This window comes from Aquarana catesbeiana, linkage group LG02 (genome assembly GCF_042186555.1).
Source record: "Aquarana catesbeiana isolate 2022-GZ linkage group LG02, ASM4218655v1, whole genome shotgun sequence".
Taxonomy (NCBI): Eukaryota; Metazoa; Chordata; class Amphibia; order Anura; family Ranidae; genus Aquarana; species Aquarana catesbeiana.
This window is the reverse complement of record NC_133325.1, coordinates 140480813-140506709: the sequence shown is the minus strand read 5'-3', so window position 1 is coordinate 140506709 and position 25897 is coordinate 140480813. Positions and strand designations below refer to the sequence as shown.

Genomic DNA, 25897 nt, shown 5'->3' with positions numbered 1-25897 from the left:
CCTGCTTTCGGTCACCCTTTCTTTAGCTGAGTCGTCTATCGAGATACAGGCTCTAATCGACTCTGGGGAGCAGGCCTGTTCATTGATGCTGCCTTTGTATCAAAGCACTTGATTCCACTGCAGCTGCGTGACACTCCACTTGCCATTGAGGCTCTTGACAGGAGACCTCTACTGCCTGCTCATGTGACTCACGAGATGGTTCCATTGTCCATGTCCGTAGGGGCTCTTCACCATGAGATAATCCAATTCCAAGTGATTTCCTCTCCTAAGTTTCCGCTGGTTATTGGTTATCCTTGGTTACAGAGGCACAACCCCTCTTTTGCTTGGCTCCGTGCTGAGGTTCTCTCCTGGTCACCACAATGCAGTGAAGCTTCCGGAAGGTAGCCAAGGTACTGTGTACCTCTTCACTCTCCTCCCTGCCAGAGGAGTATCGTGATTTTAGCGATGTCTTTGACAAAGGTCAAACCGGTAGTTTGCCTCCACACCGGCTGTAAGATTGCGCAAGTGACCTTCAACCTGCTGCCACTCCCCCTCATGGTCGGGTTTACCTGTTGTTGGTCTTGGAGGATAAAGCCATGGAGGAGTATGTTGCAGACGCACTTTCTCGAGGTTTCATCTGCAAATCTCGTCTCCTGCTGGTGCTGGTTTCTTCTTTGTGAGGAAGAAGAGCGGTGAACTGAGACCTTGCATAGATTATAGGGGTCTCAATCGTTTCACGATGAAGAATGCCTACCCGATCCCGTTGATTACAGAGTTATTTTACCGCCTCAAGGGAGCAACGGTTTTCACTAAGCTTGATCTGAGAGGGGCTTACAATCTCGTGAGGATTAAGGAGGACGATGAGTGGAAAACTGCATTTGATACCAGAACAGGCCATGATGAGTACCTCATAATGCCTTTTGGCCTTTGTAATGCCCCGGCAGTTTTCCAGGAATTTATTAATGATGTCCTCCGAGATTTGTTGCAGTTATGTGTGGTGGTTTATCTCGATGATATATTTATATTTTCCAAGTCCCTGGAGAGCCACCACACAGATGTTTGTCGTGTGCTTCAGAAATTAAGAGAGAACAATCTCTATTGTAAACTGGAGAAGTGTGAGTTCCATCGGGAACAGGTTAAATTCCTGGGCTATGTCATTTCCACTGCTGGTTTTTCGATGGACCCAGAGAAACTTTCAGCAGTCCTACAGTGGCATCGACCCGTGGGGTTACGTCCTCTGCAGCGTTTCCTGGGTTTTGCCAACTATTATCGGAAGTTTATTCGTAACTACTCGTCTCTGGTAAAAACCCTGACTGATATGACCAGAAAGAACGATAACCCACAGAGTTGGTCTCCGGAGTCCATTCAGGCCTTTGAAAATCTCAGGGCTGCCTTTGTTTCTGCTCCTGTGTTGGCACATCCTGATCCTACATTACCTTTTATTCTTGAGGTTGATGCTTCTGAGACTGGTGTTGACTGAGACTGTCTCAACGTCCTACCTCTGAGAGTGCTATGCATCCTTGTGGCTACTTTTCCAAGAAATTGTCACCTGCGGAGTGCAATTACAAGATTGGTGACAGAGAGCTGTTGGCGATCATTTTAGCCCTGAAAGAATGGAGTCATCTCCTCGAAGGTACCACTGTGCCGGTTCTCATTCTTACTGACCATAAGAATATCACATTCTTTTCTGAGGCTAAACGCCTCTCTCCCAGAAGGGCGCGATGGGCTCTTTTCTTGTCAAGTTTCAATTACATTGTCTCATTCTTACCCGGTAATAAGAATGTAAGGGCTGACGCCTTGTCACAACAATTTTCCTCCACTTCCAAGTTGGAGTCGGTTCCGGTTCCTATGATTCCTCCTGATCGTATTTTGGCTATGGTTCACACCAGTCTTACTTCTCCTTTGGGTGACAAAATTCTTGTTGCTCAGGTCGATGCTCCTCCTGAGAAACCTTGTGACCGCTGCTTTGTCCCAGAGTGTCTCCCTACTGCCGTTCTCCAGACTTACCATTCTCCCAAGGCAGCTGGCCACCCTGGGAAGAATCAACTAATTTGGGCACAAGTCCAGGAGGCTTTGCATCATGCTAATGATAGGTACAGACTCCTTGCTGACCGCAGACGCCTGCCTGCACCTTCCTACCAGATTAGGGACAGGGTCTGGCTGTCATCTTGCAACCTTCGACTTCGTGTTCCCTCACTGAAGTTCGCACCTTGGTTTATTGGGCCTTTCCCTATCCTTCGCAGGATTAACCCAGTGGCTTACATGTTGGACCTTCCTCCTAGTATGTGCATCCCCAATGTGTTTCATGTCTCCTTATTGAAACCGTTGGTCTGAAACCACTTTACCACCTCGGTGCCATGTCCTCACCCTATACAGGTTGAGAACCATGAGGAGCATGGGGTACAATCCATTGCTGACTCCCGTAGGTTCCGTGGGCGCATACAGTACCTGGTGCATTGGAAGGGGTATGGTCCGGAGGAACACTCCTGGGTCTCATCCTCGGACATACATGCCCCTGCCCTCCTCCGTGATTTCCATAGACATTTTCCCCTCAAGCCCGGTGGTCCTCCAAGGGGGAGGGGTAGTTGAGGAGGGGTTACTGTCAGGAGTGGCTCAGCCCTTCCTTCTCTGAGCTGGCCGCTCAGCTGTCGGCTAATTGCCAGCTCTCTTCTCTCTCCACAGTTAACCAGCTGTTGTGGAGCTGCTCGTTAGTCCCGCCTACTTGAAGATGTCCAGCTCACTTCTTTCCTGCCTTCGCCTTGGTCACATCACAAGAAACCATCTCCTGCGTTCCTGTTTAAAGACTGGCTTGCTGACATCCCTTCTGGCTCCTTATCCTGCTTGCTGTTCCTCCACTTGGATCCCTGACTTCTGACCTGGCTGATTACCCAATCTGGTTACTGAACTCTGGCTATGCTTTGACTACGCTTACTCTATTTACCTCTTTATTTTTATTAATAAACAAGTGTGATTTAACTGTACTTTTGTCTTGGTCTGGTTCATGGTTTCTGACAGTGGTGTCTTAATCATAGCACACATGGAACAGGCAGCTACGAAGGCGGCTACATCAACATGGAGACTGGGCCACCAGAATTGTTGGGAAATAGCCCTAATTAGTTTATTCTTCCCTGGGTGGCCAGCAGCCTTGGGAGAATGGTAGGTCTGGAGCACAGTGGTACGAAGACTCTCAGGGACAAAACAGGGATCACAAGGTTTTTCAGGAGGAGATTGGATCTGAGTGGCAAGAATTTTGTCCCCCAAAGTTGAAGTGAGACTGGTACGAACCGTAGCCAGAATACGATCGGGAGGTATCACAGGAACAGAAACCAACTCCATCTTGGAAGCGAAGGAAAACTGTTGGGACAATGCATCAGCCCTTACTTTCTTAGTATCGGGAAGAAATGAGACTATATAATTGAAGCTTGACGAGAAAAGAGCCCATCGCGCCCTTCTGGGAGAGAGGTGTTTAGCCTCAGACAAGAATGTGAGATTCTTATGGTCAGTCAGAATGAGAACCGGCACAGTGGTACCTTTGAGGAGATGTCTCCATTCTTTAAGGGCTAAAATGATCGCTAACAACTCTCTGTCCCCAATCTCATAATTGCATTCTGCAGAAGACAATTTCTTGGAAAAGTAACCACAAGGATGCATAGCGCTCTCAAGGTAGGACGTTGAGACAAAAGGGCACCAACTCCAGTCTCAGATGCATTAACATCAAGGTTGAACGGTAACGTGGGATCAGGATGTGCCAACACAGGAGCAGAGACAAAGGCAGCCTTGAGAGACTTAAAGGCTTTAATGGAATCTGGGGACCAATTCTGTGAGTTACCATCCTTTCTGGTCATATCAGTCAAGGGTTTGACCAGAGACGAGAAGTTATGAATAAACTTCCGATAATAATTGGCAAAGCCAAGAAAACTTTGTAGTGGACGTAAAACCATGGGTCAAGACCACTGTAGAACTGCCAGTAGTTTTTCTGGATCCATTGAAAAACAAGCAGTGGAAATTACATAACCCAGTAATTTAACCTGTTCATGATGGAACTCACACTTCTCCAATTTACAGTGCAGGTTATTATCTCTCAGCGGCTGAAGCACATGTCAGACATCTGTGTGGTGGCTCTCTAGGGACTTGGAATATATGAGGATATCATCGAGATAAACCACCACACATTGCAACAAATCTCAAAGGACATCGTTAATGAATTCCTGAAAAACTGCCAGAGCATTGCAAAGACCAAATGGCATTTTGAGGTATTCGCAATGGCCTGTCCTGGTATTAATCACAGTTTTCTATTCATCGCTCTCCTTGATCCTCATGAGATTATATGCCCCTCTCAGATCAAGCTTTGTGAAAACTGTTGCTCCATGGAGGCGGTCAAATAACTCCATAATCAACGGAATCGGATAGGCATTCATAATCGTGAAGTGATTAAAACCACTATAATCAATACAAGGTCTCAGTTCACCACTTTTCTTTTTCACAAAGGAACCAGCACCAGCAGGAAATGAGAATTTGTGGATGAATCCTCAAGAAAGTGCATCGGCAACATACTCCTCCATGGCTTTGTCCTCCGAGACAGACAAAGGGTAAACCCGGCCACGAGGGGGTATGGCACCAGGTTGAAGACCAATCGTGCAATCATACGACCGGTGTGGAAGCGAACTACCGGCTTGACCTTTGTCAAAGACATCGCTAAAATCACGGTACTCCTCCAGCAAGGAGGAGAGTGAAGAGGTGCACAAGACCGTAGCCACTTTCTGAAAACATGTATTCCTGCATTGTGGTGACCAGGAAAGAACCTCAGCATGAAGCCAATCAAAAGAGGAGTTGTGCCTCTGTAACCAAGGATAACCGATAACGACCAGAAAATGAGGTGAGGAAATTACTTGGAATTGGATTATCTCATGGGGAAGAGCCCCAATGGCCATGGTCAATGGAACAGTCTCATGACTCACATGGGCAGGCTGTAGAGGTCTCCTATCAATAGCCCCAATGGCAAGCGGAGTGGCATGAAGCTGCCACGGAATCAAGTGCTTAGACACACAGGCACCATATATGAACAGGTCTGCAGCCCCAGAGTCGATTAGAGTCTGTATCTCGATGGACGACTCAGACCAAGAAAGGGTAACCGGAACCAGGGGCTTATCCTTCTGGATAACTGGGGACGAAACTGGGGACTAAACAATGCCACTTAAGGACCTCAAGGTGCGGGTGTTTCCTGGGCGGGTAGGACAAGACTTCAGTAAGTGACCTGCCTGGCCACAATAAAGGCACAATCTCTCCCTCCTCTTAAAGGCCCTCTCATCCGCAGAGATATGTGTGAAGCCTAACTGCATGGGTTCTACCTCACTGGCAGACTCAGTACCAGGAGGTATGGGAGGGAGACAAGGGTGGGACTCCAAAGCTTAGAGCCAAACGTACAGGAGGCTTTCGCAAGTGCTCCTTAAAGGAAGGTCTCTCTCGGAGTCTGGAGTCAATGAGAATGGCAAAAGTGATTAATTTCTCCAGCTTAGTGGGAATGTCTCAGGCTGCTATCTCGTCTTTAAGGTTATCCAAGAGACCATGAGAAAAACCAGCCACGAGTGCCTCATTGTTCCAAGCAACCTCTGCTTCCAGAGTACGGAATTCAATGGCATAATTGGCAACAGTTCTTGTACCCTGTTTGACGGACATGAGGCTTTTGGCAGCAGAAGTGGAGCATGCGGGAACATCAAATGCCCTTTTAAAGGAAGCCACAAACTCTGGGTAACTCAGGACAATGAGTTTTTGTGTCTCCCATAGAGGGTTTGCCCAGGCCAAGGCTCTCTTAGAAAGCAAAGATAAAATGAAGCCTACTTTGCTTCTGTGAGTGGGAAACGCCTGGGGCAGCATCTCAAAATATATCCCAACCTGGTTGAGAAACCCTCTACATTGAACTGGATCACCCCCAAATCGCTGGAGAATATTCGAGGCAGGTGCCTGCACAGAGACTGGAGAAGCAGCAGAGATGGCCTGCAACACAGGTTGAACCGGAACAGCCACAGTGGGATGATGCAGGTGAGCAGTGCGAATCAGGAGCGTCTGTAAAGCTATGGCAAACTGATCCATGCGGTGATCCTGCTCATCCAGTCTGGAAAAAATATCACCAGCAAGTGGATTACCTGCATCTTCTGAATTCATGGCCTTCACCTACTGTCAGGAGCCATGAATCAGACTGAGACAGAAGTGCAGTAAAAATCATGCTTTAATAAAATGGTAAAATGGTAAAATGGTACAAATAATGTAGTCAAAACATAGCCAGGGTTTGGTAACCAGAGCAGGTAGTCAGAACAAGCCAGTAGAACAGGAGTCCAGAGATCAGTGTAGTCAGAGGCAGCAAACAGGAATCAGGAACCAGAAGGGAAGTCAGCCAAGCAAAAGTCTTGAACAGGAAAACACAGCAGAAAGTATCCGGATATATTGACCAGCGAAGGCACAGGAGATCTAATCAAGGGAGTATAAGTAGTCAGCAGAGCTGGCTGATGAGCAGGATATGATCATCAGGTGAGTCACTGTGGAATGATGAGTGCTGGCAATTAACCGACAGCTGAGCAGCCTGAGCTCTGAGAAGGGAGGGCTGAGCGCAGCCCTGACACATAGAAACAGACTTTAGCTTCTAGATTAAATGTCTATGGGGAACTGTATCGAATGCTTTTGCAAAATCCAGATACACCACATCCACAGGCCTCCCCCTATCTAGATGGGAGCTCACTTTCTCCTAGAATGTTAACAGATTGGTCTGGCAAGAACGACCCTTCCTTAACCCATGCTGGTTACTACTAATGATACTGTTATCTTCAGCACATTCTTGGATATAGTTGCTTATCATTCCCTCCATTAAGTTACCTACTATTGATGTTAGGCTGACTGGCCTGTTCTTTCCACAATTGTGTCTCTGCCCTTTTTTGAATATTGGTACCACATTGGCTTTTCTCCAATCAGCTGGTAACAAATCTTGTCAGTATGCTGTCCAGAAAGATTAGGTATAAGGGTCTAGCTATAACCTGACTGAGTTCTTTGAGGACTCTTGGGTGTAAGCCATCTGATCCTGGTGATTTATTTGTGTTAAGCTTATCTAATCTTTCCTTGACTCCGGCCTCTGTTAGCCTTATATTTTATTTTCATGACACATTCAGACATTGGAGAGTGAAAATCCGCAGTTAAGATATGAATGATGTTTTCTGGCATGTCATACTAAAACACAGAAAGAATACTGAAATGCACCCTTAAAAATGTTTGCAACAAATAGTCTATATTGATTGATATAACCAAGTTCAAACAGATGCACGATACTTCCTATGTACCTTCTCCCTGTTATTGTCTATTAATGTTTGTGCTTGGATCTCATCTTGGTATAAACATACGCAGTAAGATTTTCAGAATTATCAGTATTGCACGTATTGTATTGAAATTTGCACTCATGTGTACACTATACATTGTACCACCTGTGTAAAATATTTCTTCCACATACCAGACAAAGTAGCTTGTGTCTAGTGTTGCACAAATGCCAGTCAACATATTAAAATAATATAGCTTGGTGGAACAGGATGATTGTCTGCAGTAATGATGGAAGTATAACATTTATTACAATAGGAATGAGGAAATTCCAAAAATTCATTATACACTAAAATCTTCCCTACAGGGTAGATTTTGTGTAGGGAAAGGTGCAAAGCTACATCCTCTTATAATTACAACCTCTGCTTAATAGTTTCATAATTAAACATTTTATACCAGCTTTAATTTCTGTCACAAGAAAGCTAATGATTTGTGAGGCAACCCTTATTTGAAAACGTATGAGCTTGCGAGCCAATTTTCCTACATTTTATTTTGTGAGACAAATATTAATAAAATTGTCTTAAAAACATTCTCTTTTAAACTGAGGCATCGTTTATAACTTCATAAAAATAGACAAAGTGTTTGTTTTAAATTAATTTGCAACTTTTATTCAGAAACTTTAGTGGCATAATTTAAAGATAACAGTCTAAATTACATTAAGGATAACAATCTAAATTACATTAAAGTGGATCATATAAACAAAGCAATTTATATGTTCACAATCTCATTAAGAGATTTTAATTTATACATATATTTATTCTAAAAATATAGACTACCCGGTGTCAGATGTGCCAAGCCCAAAACCAAGCCCATGACTGTGGCTAAGTTATAAAGATTTTCTCAAGAACCAAGCCCTTATTAAAAAATATAAAAAGCTGATTTTGGTCCTTCACAGGACTTAAGTTTAGCCTTCTCTTCCATCTGCTTCTAATCTTACATGCTGTCATCTGCAAGAACCACAATGAGCCAAAACCAACAATCATGTGCGACCAAGCCTGGAAAGGCTCCTTGTGGAGCTCGGAGCTTTAGTAGTTGCTCAACTGGTGGTGGGTATGGCAGAGTCAACTTCTCTTCATCTTCTCTGATACGATCTGGAGGGCCTCAGAGTTACTCTGTGCACCTTGGTGGTGGAAGTGGTAAATATGGCACCAACAGTCTTTACTGCTTAGGAGGAAGCAAACGGATTTCCATAGCTACTGGCACCAATAAGGGAATAAGCACAGTGGGCAAAGGATTAAGCTTCAGTGATGAAAGATATCCTATTTGTCCACCTGGAGGTATCCAAAATGTTACTGTCAACCAAATCCTCCTTCATCCACTAAAAGCTGATATTGATCCAAACATCCAGAGAGTCAAAACAGAAGAAAGGGAGCAAATTAAATCTCTCAACAACAAATTTGCATGCTTCATAGACAAGGTAAGTTAAATGCGCTCAAATGTTCTGTAAAATTATTGCCTAAAAATGTTATATAGTTTTCCTAACCTTACTGACTGTTTAGTCCTTACAACTGTTTTAGGTCAGATTCCTTGAGCAACAGAATAAAATTCTGGAAACAAAATGGAAGTTTTTGCAAGAACGAAGTAAAAAACTGGCCAACATGAAAGACAAGATCAAACCATTATTTGAGGTGTACATTAGCAGCCTTCAAAGACAACTGGATACCACTAAGAATGAAAAATGTCGTCTTGAAGGAGATCTGAAAAACATGCAGGATGTTGTCGAAGATTTTAAGGCTAAGTAGGTGAAACTAAATTCATGTTTCTTATCCTGCATCAGTAAATAATATAATTTACCATCTATACTGAATAGAATCAGCTACAATATTAATACAAATTGACATAATTATTGGGGTTTTAAAAAAATATGCTCTGAAATATCTTGAGTCCTGTATGTGTCAGATAGTTCAATATTGTAATTACTAAGAACTTATGTTTACCTTTGTTTACAGATATGAAGAAGAGATTAACAAACGTGCCTGTGCTGAAAATGAATTTGTATCTTTGAAAAAGGTATATTTCATAACAGTGGCTGAATTCTAATGTAACATATTCCTTATTATTGTATCTTAAATATTGGTTTTTTATTTATTTAATTTTTCTAATTTTACTAACTTAAAAGAAGTCCTGCTATTTTGTACTGAATTATTTGGGTTAATTATAAAAGTACATGAACTGTTTGTATTTTATTGAGAAGTACAACAACATGGTAATCAAATTCTCTCTGAAGAAGATCAATTTGTGTAACTGGAAATGTACCTGACAGCAAAAATACATTTATTTTATCAATCCAGCTAAATTAAGTTTTTTTCCTCCCATTAATTTAATGTGTGAAAAATCCTTCTCAATGCTGTGTTCAGTTGGATTATTTTACATGAAAGTGTAATATTTAAGTATACAGCACAAAAACTGTTTGCAGTCTCCCTCCTGATGTACTGCTAGTTTAGTTTAATTTTAAACATTAAAGTCAAACTCTTGGTGAATGACTAGACATAGACACACAGATTAAATACTCATATGGGAGATATATTTTCTGCCATAGGACTTGTGTTTCTGTCAATCCAATAGAGGCTTGATTTTTCTGTGCTACATTTAAAGTGTATGTTACCCCTAACATTTCATATTCCTGATATGTGCCTGTTGTACCATGTAATTGCATGAAATAGTTCCTGCTTATTTTGCATCGCCTCCTTTGTGAATCACCTATTGATCCTGTCAGTCCCACTGCTTTCCTATTTCAAACTGACCAGGGAGCGCATCCATCCCAAAATGGTCAGTTTTCTTCTTTGCATTCTACTTGGGAGCACAGTCTGTCTGCACGCCAATGGTCAGACTTCTATGGTTTGCATACACTTTAAGTTACACTTACAGATCTTGTCCCTCCATCAACCAGTTATTGGACAATAAAAGGAAAAGCAGCAGACTAATGTGCTTGTCTCTCTACCACTTTGCTATCTCATCCTATCACCATGTCTATTGTTAGGAAATAAGCATTACAGAACACTTATTTGGCTCCATGTTCTACTTCTTCCTGCCCCAGTTTGAGCTCTGTTGTACAGAGGATTGCAAGAAAGAGAGCAAATTCAGATGTTTCCACTGCTTAGAATAATATAATAAGGATAGCTAAATCCAATAACAAAAAATGTAATATATTGCAATGTATGATCCTTAGATGTAGTGGTTTCATTAAAGGGTAAATTCACCTTTACAGAAAATCTGTAAGGTGAACTTACAAAGGACCCCCTCCCCATCCCCCCTGGTCCCGCTGTACCTGAAGCCGGCGATCACCCACTAGGAGACATCGGATCGCCACTTCACCGGTCTGGGGATTTGAAATCCCCCGCAGCTTAATCTCCTAAACGTACCTCGTAAAGGTATGCATAGGAGGCATCTTAATTGGTCCATGTGACAGAGCCATTTTAATAAATAAAGTGCTGCAATATTATATGTCCTTTATATCTTCCTGGGATCCAGTATCAATGTTTCCTAGAAATATACCATAAACGGTAGGAATGGATTCAGTTCAATTTAATTAGCGCATTTGAAGCTTTTTCCAAATCATTGTCATTCACAAACTGAATCTAGATTATTGTTTTGTAAGTGTTCTAAACAGCATTCTAAACACAACTGCACCTCAAGTTTGTTTTATAGTTCTGGATATAGTAGTGAAGAGTTAAAATTGCTGGCAAGTCTCTATTTTTGTGATCCCTTTGGGGAGATTTTCCCTCACTTCCTGCCCCTGTAATACCTATGCGATAGTTAGTTGAGGTTGTCACCAGGACAAGAAGTCAAAAACAGCAATTACAACATTGTCAGATTTCCAAACCCTTTGTAACTCTACTAAAAATGTGGTTAGATTTCTGTCTGAGCTCTCGGTGGAGAAAATTCTCTTCACTCTGTTCTATTTTAATGCCAGCCCCACCAACTAAGCCCTTGACTTTGCTCCCCCTATACTACATTGTTGACTTACAGCTTACATAGGGTTGAAGAGTCTCTCTCCACCATCATGTGATAGTACTGAGAACATGAGCTCCAAACACCAGTGCTATCATGTGAAATGGGATTATTGGACAGTTTTCTTGAATACCATTATCTGCATAGAGTGGAAAAAGTGCTAAAATTAAGGGGAGTATGTGCTGCTAATTGGGTTGCATTTAAAGGAAGCTGTTACTTTGCCCTGCAAAAACAAACACAGAGTTGCTCCAAAGTAGACCTACCCTGAGAGATCTGTGGAGACTGTCAATGTTGACCTCTTGGTTTGAATGCTAGCAGCCCAGACATCTGTGACTATTTAAGCAAACCAACCTGGAACAAGCATGTAGGTCAGAAAGTCAGAGTGAACTGAGAACTACTGACTTGCATGACAGTGGACTATGGCATTGTTACAAATTCCATGTTGTCTCTGTGCAGAATTCCTTTCATAAACCATGACAATTTTTTTTCATATAGTTTTATGGAATTTTCCCATTATGCCTTCATATGTGCTTTTCTGTTATATAAAACCAACAGTTAGGTGCTTTAGTAGAGGACTATTCATTTTAAATACCTTTAACATGCTTTCATGCTTTTTTTAAGGATGTTGATGTCCTGTACATGCAAAAGACTGATCTGGATTGCAAGCAAGATGCCTTGGTGGATGAGCTAAATTTCCTGAAGACTTTGTTTGATGCGGTATTAAACCCATTATTTAAATTATTAACTGCTATTAAAGTGCTGATTTATCAATGGGTGAGCTGGATTGGCTACGAGAATAGATAAAACCCTTTTTCAGTGCTTACACAACAACTGCATTGTGTTTGCTTGTCAAATTTTACGATAGCAATTAATTGTAGGGTGTATGATATGTTTGTGTAATCCCTTAAACCAGGGCTCAAAAAAGTCCTGAGCTACTAGCCAGGTCTCAAGGGTTACTTGCCACCAGTTGCCCCACTCAACCCTTACCCTGCCCCGCCCCTAATCACGCCATCATAAATCTCATGACACTTAAGTTATAAAAATACATTTTAACAACAACTTTATCGGTTCCCCTCAGCACAGCCTCACCAGTGCCCATCAATGCAGGCTCACCTGTGTCCATCAATGCAGGCTCACCTGTGTCCATCAATGCAGCGTGACCTGTGCCCATCATTGCAGCCTCACCGTGCCCCACATTGCATCCTCACCGTGCCCCACATTGCAGCCTCACCATGCCCCACATTGCAGCCTCACCGTGCCCCACATTGTAGCCTCACCTTGCCCCACTTTGTAGCCTCACTGTGCCCCACATTGTAGCCTCACCATGCCCCACATTACAGCCTCACTGTGGCCCACATTGCAGCCTCACTTTGCCCCCATTTCAGCATCACTGTGCCCCACATTGCAGCCCCACTGTGCCCCACATTGCAGCCTCACTGTGCCCCACATTGCAGCCTAGTAGCACCGAAGGGGGAGCATCAGGAAGCAGGGGAAATCAGCACTGTACAGGGTGATTAGGGTGTGCCCAGACACACCTGGCACACACTGTGTGCACACCTATGACAACCAGAAAAAATTATATACTACAGCTAGATGTGATAACAGCTATGTACATTTTCTTCAAGTACAGACAAATACCTGTTGATTCTGTCAGAAATCCAGTATTCTTGTTACTTTTTGTACACTGAACTGAGATCCCAAACATTATCAGCTTTCCCAGCTATATTCTGTGAGATACAAATCAAAATTAATCTACATATAATGTAGATTTTATAAGTAGAAGAGTGTGAGTGGTTTATTGGCCTTATTAGCAGAGTAGCCTAGGGTGACAATGCTGATCGTCCATACAGACAGTGAGCTTTGTTACCCTAAGATAGGAAAGTGTGTCTATGGCAGAATTGCCAGGTGAACATAAAGTAAAAACAACCTGAAAAAAGGAAACTAGTGCAGCCACCACACCTAGGTGGTAAGCTGCAATATATATCCTTTTTCTTTTTGGATTTATGTATGCTTTAAGAGGCCACTAACACATTACAAGTGCTTGCATCAGTTATCAGTTCAAGTACTTCTATTGTGTGTGCGCATTGCAGTTAGTAGGTCCGGTTTTTCTATCATGTGTCCAGTACTAATGGATATTTTGAGAAATGATAGACTGTTGGGGGACATTGTTACCCAGAGCATTAAGCTAGGTCTTTTTTACATGTTGTTACACTTGCTCATTACAGGAAGTGGCTGATATGGAAGAACGAATTTCCAACACCAATGTCATCTTGACTATGGACAACAACCGAGACCTGGATTTGGATGGAGTCATTGCTGAGGCTAAAGCTCAGTATGAGGAAATTGCAGCCAAGAGCAGAGCGGAAGCTGAAGCCAACTATGCTAGACAAGTAAGTGATCAGCAACGAATATGCCCATGCCTATGTTGGGAAACAACAACTGTGCAACAACAACTGTGCTACACATATTAGACATCACACGCATGCCAGAGTGATAGCAATAATTCTAGGGCCATTGTTCATGGTTAGCATATAAATATATGACCTGTAAATGCTTTTAAAAGTCACCTTTTGACAATTTTGGGTACCGAAGTTTGTCGCTATTTCTTGGTTTCTATTTACTTGACACAACGCCATATTTTATATTTTACCAAAAGATACAGGATTTGATTTACTAAAGGCCAATAGACTGGCCAATAGACTGTGCACTTTTCAAAGTGCAATTGCAGTAGGCAGGGCAGTTACATAATTACAAAGTAGGCGAGGTTGAAAAAAGACACAAGTCCATTAAGTCCAACCTATGTGTGTGAGTATATGTCAGTATTATATTGTATATCCCTATATGTTGTGGTCGTTCAGGTGCCTATCTAATAGTTTTTTGAAATTATCGATGCTCCCCGTTGAGAACACTGCCTGTGGAAGAGAATTACTCATCCTAACCGCTCTTACAGTATAGAATCCTCTAATTTTAGTGAATGGCCGCATGTCTTATTAAATTCCCTTTTGCGGAAAAGCTTTATCCCTATTATGGGGTCACCAGTATGGTATTTGTACATTGAAATCATATCCCCTCTCAAGCGTCTCTTCTCCAGAGAGAATAAGTTCCCATGCTCGTAACCTTTCCTCATAACTAAGGTCCTCCAGTCCCTTTTATTTGTTTTGTTGCCCTTCTCTGGACTCTCTCCAGTTCCAGCACATCTTTCCTGAAAACTGGTGCCCAGAACTGGACAGCATACTCCAGGTGCGGCCAGACCAGAGTCTTGTAGAGTGGGATAATTATTGTTTTACCTCTAGAGTTAATATTCTGTTTGCTTTGCTTGCAGCAGCTTGGCATTACATGCCATTGCTGAGCCTGTCATCTACTAGGACCCCCAGGTCCTTTTCCATTCTAGATCCCCCAGAGAATCTGCCCCTAGTGAGTAGATTGCATTCATATTTTTGCCACCAGAATGCATTATTTTACATTTTTCTACATTAAACCTCATTTGCCATGTAGTTGCCCACCCCATTAATTTGTTCAGATCTTCTTGTGAAATTTAAACATCCTGCAGAGAAGTTTTTGCCCTGCTTAGCTTAGTATCATCCGCAAATACAGAGATTGAGCTGTTTATTCCATCCTCCAGGTCCTTTATGAATAAATTAAATAGGATTGCTCCCAGGACAGAACCTTGGGGGCCCCCACTTTCCACCTCAGACCATTCCAAGTAATAACCATTTATCACTACCCTCTGAACTCGCCCCTGTAACCAGTTTTCATTCCATGTACTCACCCTTTAGTCCATGCCAACGGACATTACTTGGACATTTACTGGACATGCTTTTGCAAAATCCAGATACACCACGTCTATGGGCCTTCCTTTATCTAGATGGCAACTTACCTCCTCATAGAAGGTTAATAGATTGGTTTGGCAAGAACGATTCTTCATGAATCCATGCTGATTACTGATAATGATACAGCTGTCATTACTAAAATCTTGTATATAGACCCCTATCATTCCCTCCAAGAGCTTGCATACAATTGATGTTAGGATAACTGGTCTGTAATTCCCAGGGATGTATCTTGGCCCCTTTTTAAATATTGGTGCTACATTGGCTTTTCTCCAATCAGCTGGTACCATTCCAGTCAGGAGACTGATTGAAAAAATAAGGAACAATGATCTAGCAATTACTTGACTGAGTTGCTAAAGGACCCTCGGGTGCAAGCCATCTGGTCCTGGTGACTTATTAATGTTAAGTTTTAAGTCTACTTCTAATTCTCTCCTCTGTTAGCCATGAGGATGCTTCCTGTGACATGTCATGAGGATAAACATTGCAGTTTTGGTTACTGAAGCCCCCCATTTCCCTCGTGAAGACTGAAGAGAAGAATAAATTCAATACCTTCGCCAACTCTCCATCCTTAGTAACCAGAGTCCCTTTATCATTTTTTATGGCACCAATATGATCTGCCCTCCCTTTCTTACTATTTATGTACTTAAAGAATTTCTTGGGATTTTCTTTACTCTCCTCCGCTATGTGCCTTTCGTGTTCTATCTTAGCTGCCCAGATAGCACCCTTACATTTCTTATAGCATTCTTTGTAAAGTTGGAATGCTGATGATGATCCCTCAGCCTTGTATTTTTTAAAGGCCTTCTCCTTTGCTTTTATATGCATTTTTACTTTGGAGTTAAGCCACCCAGGACTTTTATTAGCTCTTTTAAATGAATTTCCCATTGGGATGCACTGGATAATGCCCTTATTTAATATGCTCTTAAAGCATACTAATTTTTCCACTGTGTTGCTCCAGAGCTTAGTAAGTGAGGTAAAGCTTCACTTTGCAAAGAATACCCAATCACATACAAGGAAATAAAAAACTGCATCCTTGCTTGCACATTATTGGATGATGGAAGTTAGCAGAGCTTCTGCTCATTCACTAAGCTCTGGAGCAACTGCTTTTGCAGAGTGCACTTTGCAAAGTGCACAGTCTTTTTGTCTTTAGTAAATCAACCCCACTGTGTTTGCATGCACTAAAAGTGATTTTGGTGTATTTTTACTGAAAAATAAGCATTTGATAAATGTGTGCTAATATCATGGGACCTAAAATATTGCAACTACCAACATTTCATTGTCCGGGGTCTCTGCTTTCAGAAAATATTATATTTGGCAGTCTTAATTAATCTTCAGTCCTAAAATGTGCATTTTAAAGCGGTATTAAACCGCTGTTTTTCTTTTTGTTTTTCTTTTAACCTGCAAGGCAATGTCATAATGTGGTAGTATGCATTGCATACTAGCACAATATGTGAAACTTACCTTAGAACAAAGCCCTCCAGCAGCGCGCTGTCACCACTGATGGTGCTTCCATCTTCACCCAGTCTTCCTTCTGGGTTCGCAGACTCTGGTTGTCTGAGTGGCCAGAGCCGTAATGACATCACTCCCATGTATGCATGCAGGAGCCGCCGTTTACGGCACAGGACTCTGAATGAACAGCACGGGTATGCCGTTTCTTCCGAGCACAGGTGCTGGTGATGTCACTGGCTGCATGTACAGTAAATATCTCCTAAACAGTGCACGTTTAGGAGATATTTACAATACCTATAGGTAAAAATCATGCATGGGAGTTTGCTCCCACTTTAACATGTATGCAAAAATGCTGTTTTACTGTATAATAGGGGTATGTAAAAATAGTCTATAGTCTGGGCACAGTTGCTTTTTAATATCTGTTCAGTCACTGGAAACACAGCATTACATTATTTCTAGTATTTTCTCAGATTAAAATAATCATTCTATTTGTTGGATCGATCATTGACTGATTTCTCTATAGATCATACTTTTAGCGACCAGTATTGTTTTATTACTTTCCATATTACAGTTGTAATACTTATTGTTTACATACCTCATCAGATTTCAAAACATTTAAAGAAAACAAAACCAAGATTTTTTATTTTTTTCCATTTTGGTAGTTTTTTTTCCCATGTTCAGATGTTATCAGTGCACCCATATGGATGATTTCCCATTACATTCTGCCCCAATGACTATACAGGTAGAATACACAGAAGAAATATGCCCCAAAGAAAAAAGAAAAATCTTACAGAGGCCTTAACCCTCCCGTACTCTACTAAGAAAGATCTTTTTTTCCTATCCATGCGCCCTCACTTCCTGTCTCAGTGTGTGCCGTCACCGGAGCAGGAAGTTAGGAGGTGGTCTGGCTAATGAAACACACAACAATAAAGTCCTGACAAACATTATAAACTTTTTCCACTCTATCCCAAACAAACAAAAAAGTTTAGGCTGCAGTTCCATTTAACATTTAATTAATGCAGTAGAATAATTTGTGTTGTGACTGTTAATTGTGTGATCTATAATACAACATTTGAATTTTTGCTGGGTTAATGATAAATATTACACAAATACCAAATAATCTGCACATCCCTGACAGTACCAGCTGCTCAAAGACACAGCGGGGCTACATGGGGACAATCTGCGTAATCAGAGGAATGAGATCCAGGATCTGAACAGCATGGTAAAGAGACTACATGGAGAAATCGACTGTGTAAAGAAACAGGTAAGACCTTTCCTTCTGTACACAGTATGTTCTCATCTTGGTTCCTGTTACTGATGATAGGGCCCTTACAGGGGAGGGGGGCAGTCTTGGGTATGCATCTATTGTTAGATCAGCCATGTCTGTATCATTTAATTAGGTAATAATTACCATAGTTTAATTTCACATCCCAGGCTGCCTAACTAAACTTCAAGCGGATATAAAATATAGTTTAATTTGATGTGTACTGGTTAAAAATTGCAAATGAAAACTAGCTTAGGAACCTGAAACTGCCTTTGCATCAGTCTCCAACAATCCCCCCTCAAAGCAGCATTCACATCCCTCTGAGCCATCTGTGGCTTAAAGGCTAAGTTCACTTTTGTTAAACTTTTTTTTTTTTTTATTCCAGCTCCCCTATGTACCAATATAACATTAAAGTACTTCTTTTGCAAAATTAAAACAGCTTTTCATTTATTCTACCCACGGTTAACTCACTCTGTTCATGGCTGTTTAAAAATCCTGCTGCATTACTTCTGCCTTACTTCCTGAATAGACTTTAGGTCATGTTACAGGAAGGAGTTGACCAGCTGATCTCATTAGCACACACCCTGCATCATCTACCCTCGGCTGGTCACTCCTTCCTGTGTCATGACCTAAACTCTATTCCAGAAGTAAGGCAGAAGTAAAGGAGCAAGGTTTTTTTTTCAACACACATCAGTGTGCTCCTACTTCTTCAATGTTTAGGCATAGGTTGCTGTGGCGGTTCTTGGGCTCGATTCTATATCTGTAATGTATTTTGCAGGTAGCTCCAGGACTTGGCTGTGCTTTCTAACAGGGGGCCCTAAGGGTCTCTGAATCCCAAGACTGAATGGCTGAATAGGATATGCAGCTTACCCTAAGTTTAGAGAATTTTTAAACTTAGCACGTTTTTTTTTTTTAACAGCTTCAGAGCTATGCTCACTCTTTAATGTATCATTTTATTCCTGCAGATTTGTGCACTAGAGACAGCAATTACTGATGCTGAACAGCGTGGGGATGTTGCTTTGAAAGATGCCAAAAATAAATTATGTGAACTGGAAGCTGCTCTGCAGAAAGCCAAAGAAGATCTTGCAGTTCAGCTACGTGAATACCAGGAACTGCTTAATGTAAAAATGGCCCTGGATCTTGAGATTGCCACCTACAGGACTCTTCTGGAGGGTGAAGAAAGCAGGTAGGTGCTATAAAATAAGTGGCCAAAAAAAAAAAGCATCATATATCTAAAAGCAAATGTATCCTGTACTACTTAAGCAAGCTTTATTAGTGTAATATTTTCAATATGAGTCTAATTTACTAGTGTCTTTAAATCAGACCATTAAAGTATATGTAAAACAACCCAATCAGTTTAAAATAGAAATAAAAAGGCAAAACATTTGTTTTTATAAGTGATCACATAACCTCTGTTCTCAGCTCCATAAGGATCTTAGAGAGCTGAGAAAGGAGAAGCAGCAGCACTCTGACCTTCCCTCTGAATGGGTGCGCAGGGGGGGGGCATGTAAGTACCAGTCTGCTCATTGGAGGAGAGGAGGCTGAGTTTCCAGCACAACCAGCAGACTGACTGCATTGTGCTCTCAGGACTAGTGTGGTCAGTTTTTAATAGGTAAGCAGAGGGACTGGCAGGCTCACCAGGTATTTCACACAAAAGAATCAATACAATGAGAACATCATGCTTTTTCATACAAGTACATGGTACAGCAGGCACATCAAGAAATATGAAATTCTGGGTTGACATATTCTTTAAGGAAATCTCCTTAAGGTTCATTTCAAATTATAATATGAAGCCATAGATGGTATTTTGCTATGTATTCTTATTCTAAATGGGTAAAAGAAGTGGGAGGTGTCACTTTTTTTACCTTAAATTTAGGTGAAAGTAAGGGATTGCAGCTCTTTTTCCCCTATTCGTATGGTCTTCCTATAGCATGACACCCTTAAGTGTGCCTTCACCATTTCTCTATCTTCAGTACTTCATCCCTGTACTGTGCCTCACCTCCACATGCAGTGCCCACTTGTTTCATCTCCCAGTAATGTGATCCTTTATGTTCTATGCCTCACCTCCAGCACCCCTATGCTACTGTTTTTCTCCACCTCCAGCATCCCCATTCCCCTCATACTTTGGTTTGGGCATTATAGTCTTTGCTCTGATTAAACATTTCTCTGAGCTGCAGTTATAGCTAATGCCAGGGTACTAGGTATAATTCTAGATCCTGTCCTTTCAGCCTCAAATCCAATCGCTGTCTAAATTTTGCAAACTTCACCCCCATAATATTTCCAAAATATGCCGCTACTTAACCAATGAAACCACCAAGTTACTTCCTTGTCCCTTTTGCCTTGACTATTGCAACTCCCTCCTCATTGGCCTACATCTACACAGGCTACCCCCTCTTCATTTTATCACGAAAGCCCAATAAACACAAATCAAAACCCAAGCAACAACATACAAAGCTATTTACAACTCTTCCCTGAGCCAGTCACCAATCTTCACTAACCACTCTCAAAATATCCAAATCCTCTCTGCTCCTCCCAAGACCTCCTTCTCTATAGTTCCCATGTCTGCTTCTCCCATGTTTGCATTCAGGACTTGTCCAGTGCCTCTTCCATCCATCGGAACTCTTTACCCCAATCTACTTGGCTATCTCCTACTCTGTCCATCTTTAGGCGATCCCTGAAAACCTAAAAATTTAAATGTTACTTTTGCCATCAGTTCATCTCTACCAGTTAATACCTTTTTTTATCCCTTGTCCATTCCTATTAGATAGTAAGCTTTCATGAGCAGGGCCTTCTCAACCCTCTTGTATTAAATTGTATTGTTTCCCTTTATTTTGTAAACCCCTGCACAAACTGTTGGTGTTATATAAATGCTGAAAAATAATAACAGTAATAATAGAAATAATAAATGAGGGCTTGTTCCTATTTTATTTCAGTATGCACGGGGCTGGGTAGGGTGGCACCATTTTATAATTTTCACTCTTAGAGCTGTATTTCCAAAATAGCCCTGCATCCACTGTTATCTTTTATTGCACAAAAGTTGCAATAATGATAATTTGCAAAAGTGTGTTGTTAACAAAAACCTTTTTATTCATGAATTATCTCTAGTGGAGACTTCACTGTAATCTATAGTACTAACGCTGTTTTTTTTTTTTTTTTTTTTTGCAGGATTCATGGCGAAGTTGACAACAACGTTACAATCTGTAAGTTTTACTTTAAAACAAAAATATACTCTACAATCCTTAAAGCCAAACTCCAGGCACAAAGATTTTAGTTTATATATATTTATCACATATATATAAATCCACTATGTGGTCTTCAAACCCCTTTGTATACCCCAAGGTTATAATTTAAAGGTAGCAGTGACATCATCATTGTGCTGCATTTAACCTGTTCAGAGAGCTGAGCTGTGGGAGGGATCCAGCAAGCCTTACTCACTACAGGCTGCCTCCGGAGAATTATAAGAGGGGGGTGGTTGCAAGATCAGTCACGTTGCAGAAGTAGAGAGAACAGCAGTGATTGGTCTTTTTTGAGGGAAGCTCCTGCACAAAGGCAAAGTTTCATGCTTGATTACTGCACTGATCTCAAATGAATACATAAAGCATGTCAAGATCCAAGTAGAAAATACTCAGTCCTCTTGTATTTAGACAATATTTGCTTATCCCAGAGATTAGCTTAAAGCCTAAACTTTTAAAAATGTATTTTTGAATTGAATGTAAGGGGTTAAAACCTCTTTCTGGTCTATATTGTTGTGTGTGTATTACTGATGGGAAAGTTCCAGTCTCTCTATGTGTCCTGGTGTCCACTGTCACTGGTACAGAAAGTAGGATAATCCAAAATGTTACATTACTACAAGAAAAAGAGGGGAAATCTTCCAATGTACACACTTGCTCCCATGATAACTGTTCAGAAGGGGATTACCCTTACTTTGAAGAGCTTTCCTTTTACTTCCCATTATGTCTACAAGACCTTCTTTCAGATAGTCTTTTTGTCACAAGATAAGTGAAACTCCAATATAGCGAGGACAAATCAAGGATCTCCAGTGGGAAGTACCGTGAGCAGAATCTATATGATAATCTAGGAAGAAATTCCATTCTCCTTGATTTGTTTGCATTTGTTTATTTTATCTCAACTACAAATATTCAATCAGGAATTTTTTTTTGATTACCATATTTCCAGTTAAAAATGCCTTTAAACTTCATTATCTTAATATTGTTGTGAAATATGAACTTTTTTAACATTGGGTCTGATTTTGCTTTGCAGCTGTCTTTAACAGTGCTGGAAAGGTGACCAGTTCTGGTTTGAGCTGTGGAACAGGATCCTGCAGTTTCCCGAGGAGCAGTGCAGCAGGAGGTAGGAATGCAGCGTGATCTGCTGTAACCTTTTTTACAACTTTAATTTCTGCCACTTTTTTCTGTCTGTATTTTTCACTATTTGTATCATAACAGCTGTATATAACAACATTGTGAAGGTGCGCAATTCTGATGCTTCTGCGTGTGGAACAGGAAAATGCAACACCAACAGCAAAGCAGCTAGTGCCACCGGAGGGATTGCAGTACTTGCTTCAACTGCTTTCAGCAAGAACTATTAAGGAAATATAAAAACCTTTAGTAGCAGTGCCAATATTTTACACTGAATGCTATTTTCTTACTGAAAACCACTTTGCATAAAGCTTTGATAATAACTAAGGGGGATATTTGTATTTGGTATTGTTTTCTGTTCTTTAGCCTTGGCAAACTAAAACAACATAATAATCACTTAGAGGATTAGCATGTCCTTCGTCTTGCACTATTTAAAAATCCTGTACTGGTATGTACTGTATCCTGTAACTGTGTATCTATAATTCAATAAACTGCATGTTAAATTCATGACGTTATTTTCTTTTTAAATGTAAATACAACTACAGTATGTTGGGTTGTTAACAGTTTTCTGGAGATTTTATAGATAGGCAACTCCTATCCTCATATTGATTAGTGGTTCCCAATTAATAATAACTACTGCAGTAGGGAACAGACACAAAAAAATATATTCAGCATCTTTGCAAAATATCTGTTCTGTTTTATTTGACTCAATTGAAGGTTTTTATACACGTGATTATGTAGGTATCACATTAACCACTTCCTGCCCAGGCCAATTTTCAGCACTGTAACATTTTGAATGACAATAGAGCAGTCATGCAACACTGTACCCATATGAACTTTTTATCATTTTTTCCCCACAAATAGAGCTTTCTTTTGGTGGTATTTGATCACCTCTGCGTTTTTTTTTTTTTGCGCTATAAACAAAAGAAAAGTGACACGTTTGAAAAAGACACAATATTTTTTACTTTTTACTATAATAAATATCCCATTTAAAAAAAAAAACACATTTTATGTCATATGTATTCTTCTACATATTTATGTATTCTTCTACAATCAATAAGCGTATATTGATTGGTTTGCGCAAAAGTTATAGTGCCTACAAAATAGGGGATAGATTTATGGCATTTTTATTACTATTATTATTATTTGTTACTAGTAATGGAGGCGATCTGCGATTTTTTATCGTGACTTTGACATTGTAGTAGACATATTAGACACTTTTGACACTATTTTGGGACCATTTACATTTACACAGCGATCAATACTATAAAAATGCACTGATTACTGTATAAATGTCACTTTCAGGGAAGGAGTTAACACTAGGAGGCGATCAAGGGGTTAAATGTGTTACCTAGGGAGTGATACTAACTGTGAGGGGAGGGGACTGGCTTGGGGATGAGACCGATCGGTGTCCCTATATACAAGAAACACACGATCAGTCTCCTCTCAGCTGACAGGACGTGGATCTGTGTGTTTACACACACAGATCCACAGTCCTGCTGTGTAACGAGTGATCGCGAGTGCCTGACGGTCATCGCGGCTGCCGGGCATGCGCATCGGCTCCTTGGAAACGCGGCGCGCACGCCCGCTCCCCTAATACCGCCGGGAAGCCGAGGACGTTATATGACGCCCGCCCAGGATGGGAGATCCCATCTGCAGATGTCATATGTCTATGGGCGGGTAGGGAAGTGGTTAATATTACAATTGTACTTTTAAGGTAACAAGGGGCGATACATAGGCAGGCTAATTCTAATCAGGACTCGAAAGAATGCAAACATGTACTGAAAAAGTGATTAGTACAGTGTACACAGTGAGTGCAGTGTGCAATACATACAAAATAAAATACAATAATATACAGAATTTACAAATTTCCTTTACAATATCACCTCTTTTGATCAATATTTTGATCATTAACTATACCTGCTATCACCTTTAACCTGGAACCTCCACACGCTTAGGTGGAGGTAGTCCCGGCCAAAGAGGCAAACTCCATTGTGGAGAATATAATAGCTGAGAGCAGCATTTTGATTGCAAAATTACTTTTCATTGTGAAAAACAAATGATTTAAAAATATATATATATTTACAGAGCAATTGGCTGTACACTCCTGTGACCAGAAGGGCCTTGTAACTTAATTGTGGACATGCTGACTTCTCAGAATAGTTAAACACAGACAGTTCTACATAAAATGGAAGATGTATAAAATACAATATGACTTCAACATGGCTGAACTACTTTTCAAATCACATTATATATATATATATATTATACACACACACACACACACACACAGTATCTCATAAAAGTGATTACACCCCTCACATTTTTTATAAATGTTTTATTATATCTTTTCATTTGACAACACTGAAGAAATGACACTTTGCTACAATGTAAAGTAGTGAGTGTACAGCTTGTGTAACAGTGAAAATTTGCTGTCCCCTCAAAATAACTCAACACACAGCAATTAATGTCTAAACCGCTGGCAACAAAAATGAATACACCCCTAAGTGAAAATGTCCAAATTGGGCCCAGTTAGCCATTTTACCTCCCCAGTGTCATGTGACTCGTTAGTGTTACAAGCTCTCAAGTGTGAATGGGGAGCAGGTGTGTTAAATTTGGTGTTATCGATCTCACTCTCTCATACTGGTCACTGGAAGTTCAACATGGCACCTCATGGCAAAGAACTCTCTAAAGATCTGAAAAAAAAGTAGTTGCTCTAACTAAAGATGGCCAAGGCTATAAGAAGATTGCCAAGACCCTAAAACTGAGCTTCAGCACGGTGGCCAAGACCATACAGCGGTTTAACAGGACAGGTTCCATTCAGAACAGGCCTCGCCATGGTCGACCAAAGAAGCTGAGTGCACGTCCTCAGCCTCATAACCAGAGATTGTCTTTGGGAATAGATGTATGAGTGCTACCAGCATTGCTGCAGAGGTTGAAGCCTGTCAGTGCTCAGACCATACGCCGCACACTGCATCAAATTGGTCTGCGTGGCTGGCGTCCCAGAAGGAAGCCTCTTCTAAAGATGATGCACAAGAAGGCCCGCAAACAGTTTGCTGAAGACAAGCAGACTAAGGACATGGATTACTGGAACCATGTCCTGTGGTCTGATGAGATCAAGATAAACTTATTTGGTTCAGATGGTGTCAAGTGTGTGTGGCAGCAACCAGGTGAGGAGTACAAGTACAAGTGTGCCGGCACTGGTGAGCTACAGTTCATTGAAGGAGCCATGAATGCCAACATGTACTGTGACATACTGAAGCAGAGCATGATCCCCTCCCTTTGGAGACTGGGCCGCAGGTATTCCAACATGATAACGACCCCTAACGCACCTCCAAGGTGACCACTGCCTTGCTAAAGAAACTGAGGGTAAAGGTGATGGACTGGCCAAGCATGTCTCCAGACCTAAACCCTATTGAGCTTCTGTGGGGTATCCTCAAATGGAAGGTGAAGGAGCGCAAGGTCGCTAACATTCACCAGCTCCGTGATGTCGTCATGGAGGAGTCAAAGAAAGAGGACTCTAATGACAACCTGTGAAGCTCCGGTGAACTCCATGCCCAAGAGGGTTAAGGCAGTGCTGGAAAATAATGGTGACCACACAAAATATTGACACTTTGGGCCCAATTTGGACATGCTCACATTTTTATAGCAGCAGTTTAGACATTAATGGCTGTGTGTTGAGTTATTTTGAGGGGACAGCAAATTTACACTGTTAT

The 25897-nt window shown here is 41.2% G+C and overlaps 1 protein-coding gene across 1 annotated transcript; it reads left to right on the top strand.

Moving 5' to 3' along the window:
• The first annotated feature begins 8208 nt into the window (after positions 1-8208).
• LOC141127264 (keratin, type II cytoskeletal cochleal-like) lies at positions 8209-22674 on the top strand. The gene is made up of 10 exons (XM_073613544.1): positions 8209-8752; positions 8853-9073; positions 9285-9345; positions 11908-12003; positions 13512-13676; positions 17698-17823; positions 18789-19009; positions 20989-21023; positions 22084-22173; positions 22269-22674. The coding sequence occupies exons 1-10, from the start codon at positions 8273-8275 to the stop codon at positions 22409-22411; spliced, it is 1638 nt and encodes a 545-aa protein (XP_073469645.1). The 5' UTR covers positions 8209-8272; the 3' UTR covers positions 22412-22674.
• The last annotated feature ends 3223 nt before the right edge of the window (positions 22675-25897 follow it).

Excerpts from the sequence above, each read along its gene's own strand:
- LOC141127264 (XM_073613544.1), top strand. The coding sequence starts at position 8,273 with ATGCTGTCATCTGCAAGAACCACAATGAGCCAAAACCAACAATCATGT. Across the intron at positions 8,753-8,852 it reads TTGCATGCTTCATAGACAAG|GTCAGATTCCTTGAGCAACA; the intron begins GTAAGTTAAATG and ends CAACTGTTTTAG. Across the intron at positions 17,824-18,788 it reads TCGACTGTGTAAAGAAACAG|ATTTGTGCACTAGAGACAGC; the intron begins GTAAGACCTTTC and ends TTATTCCTGCAG.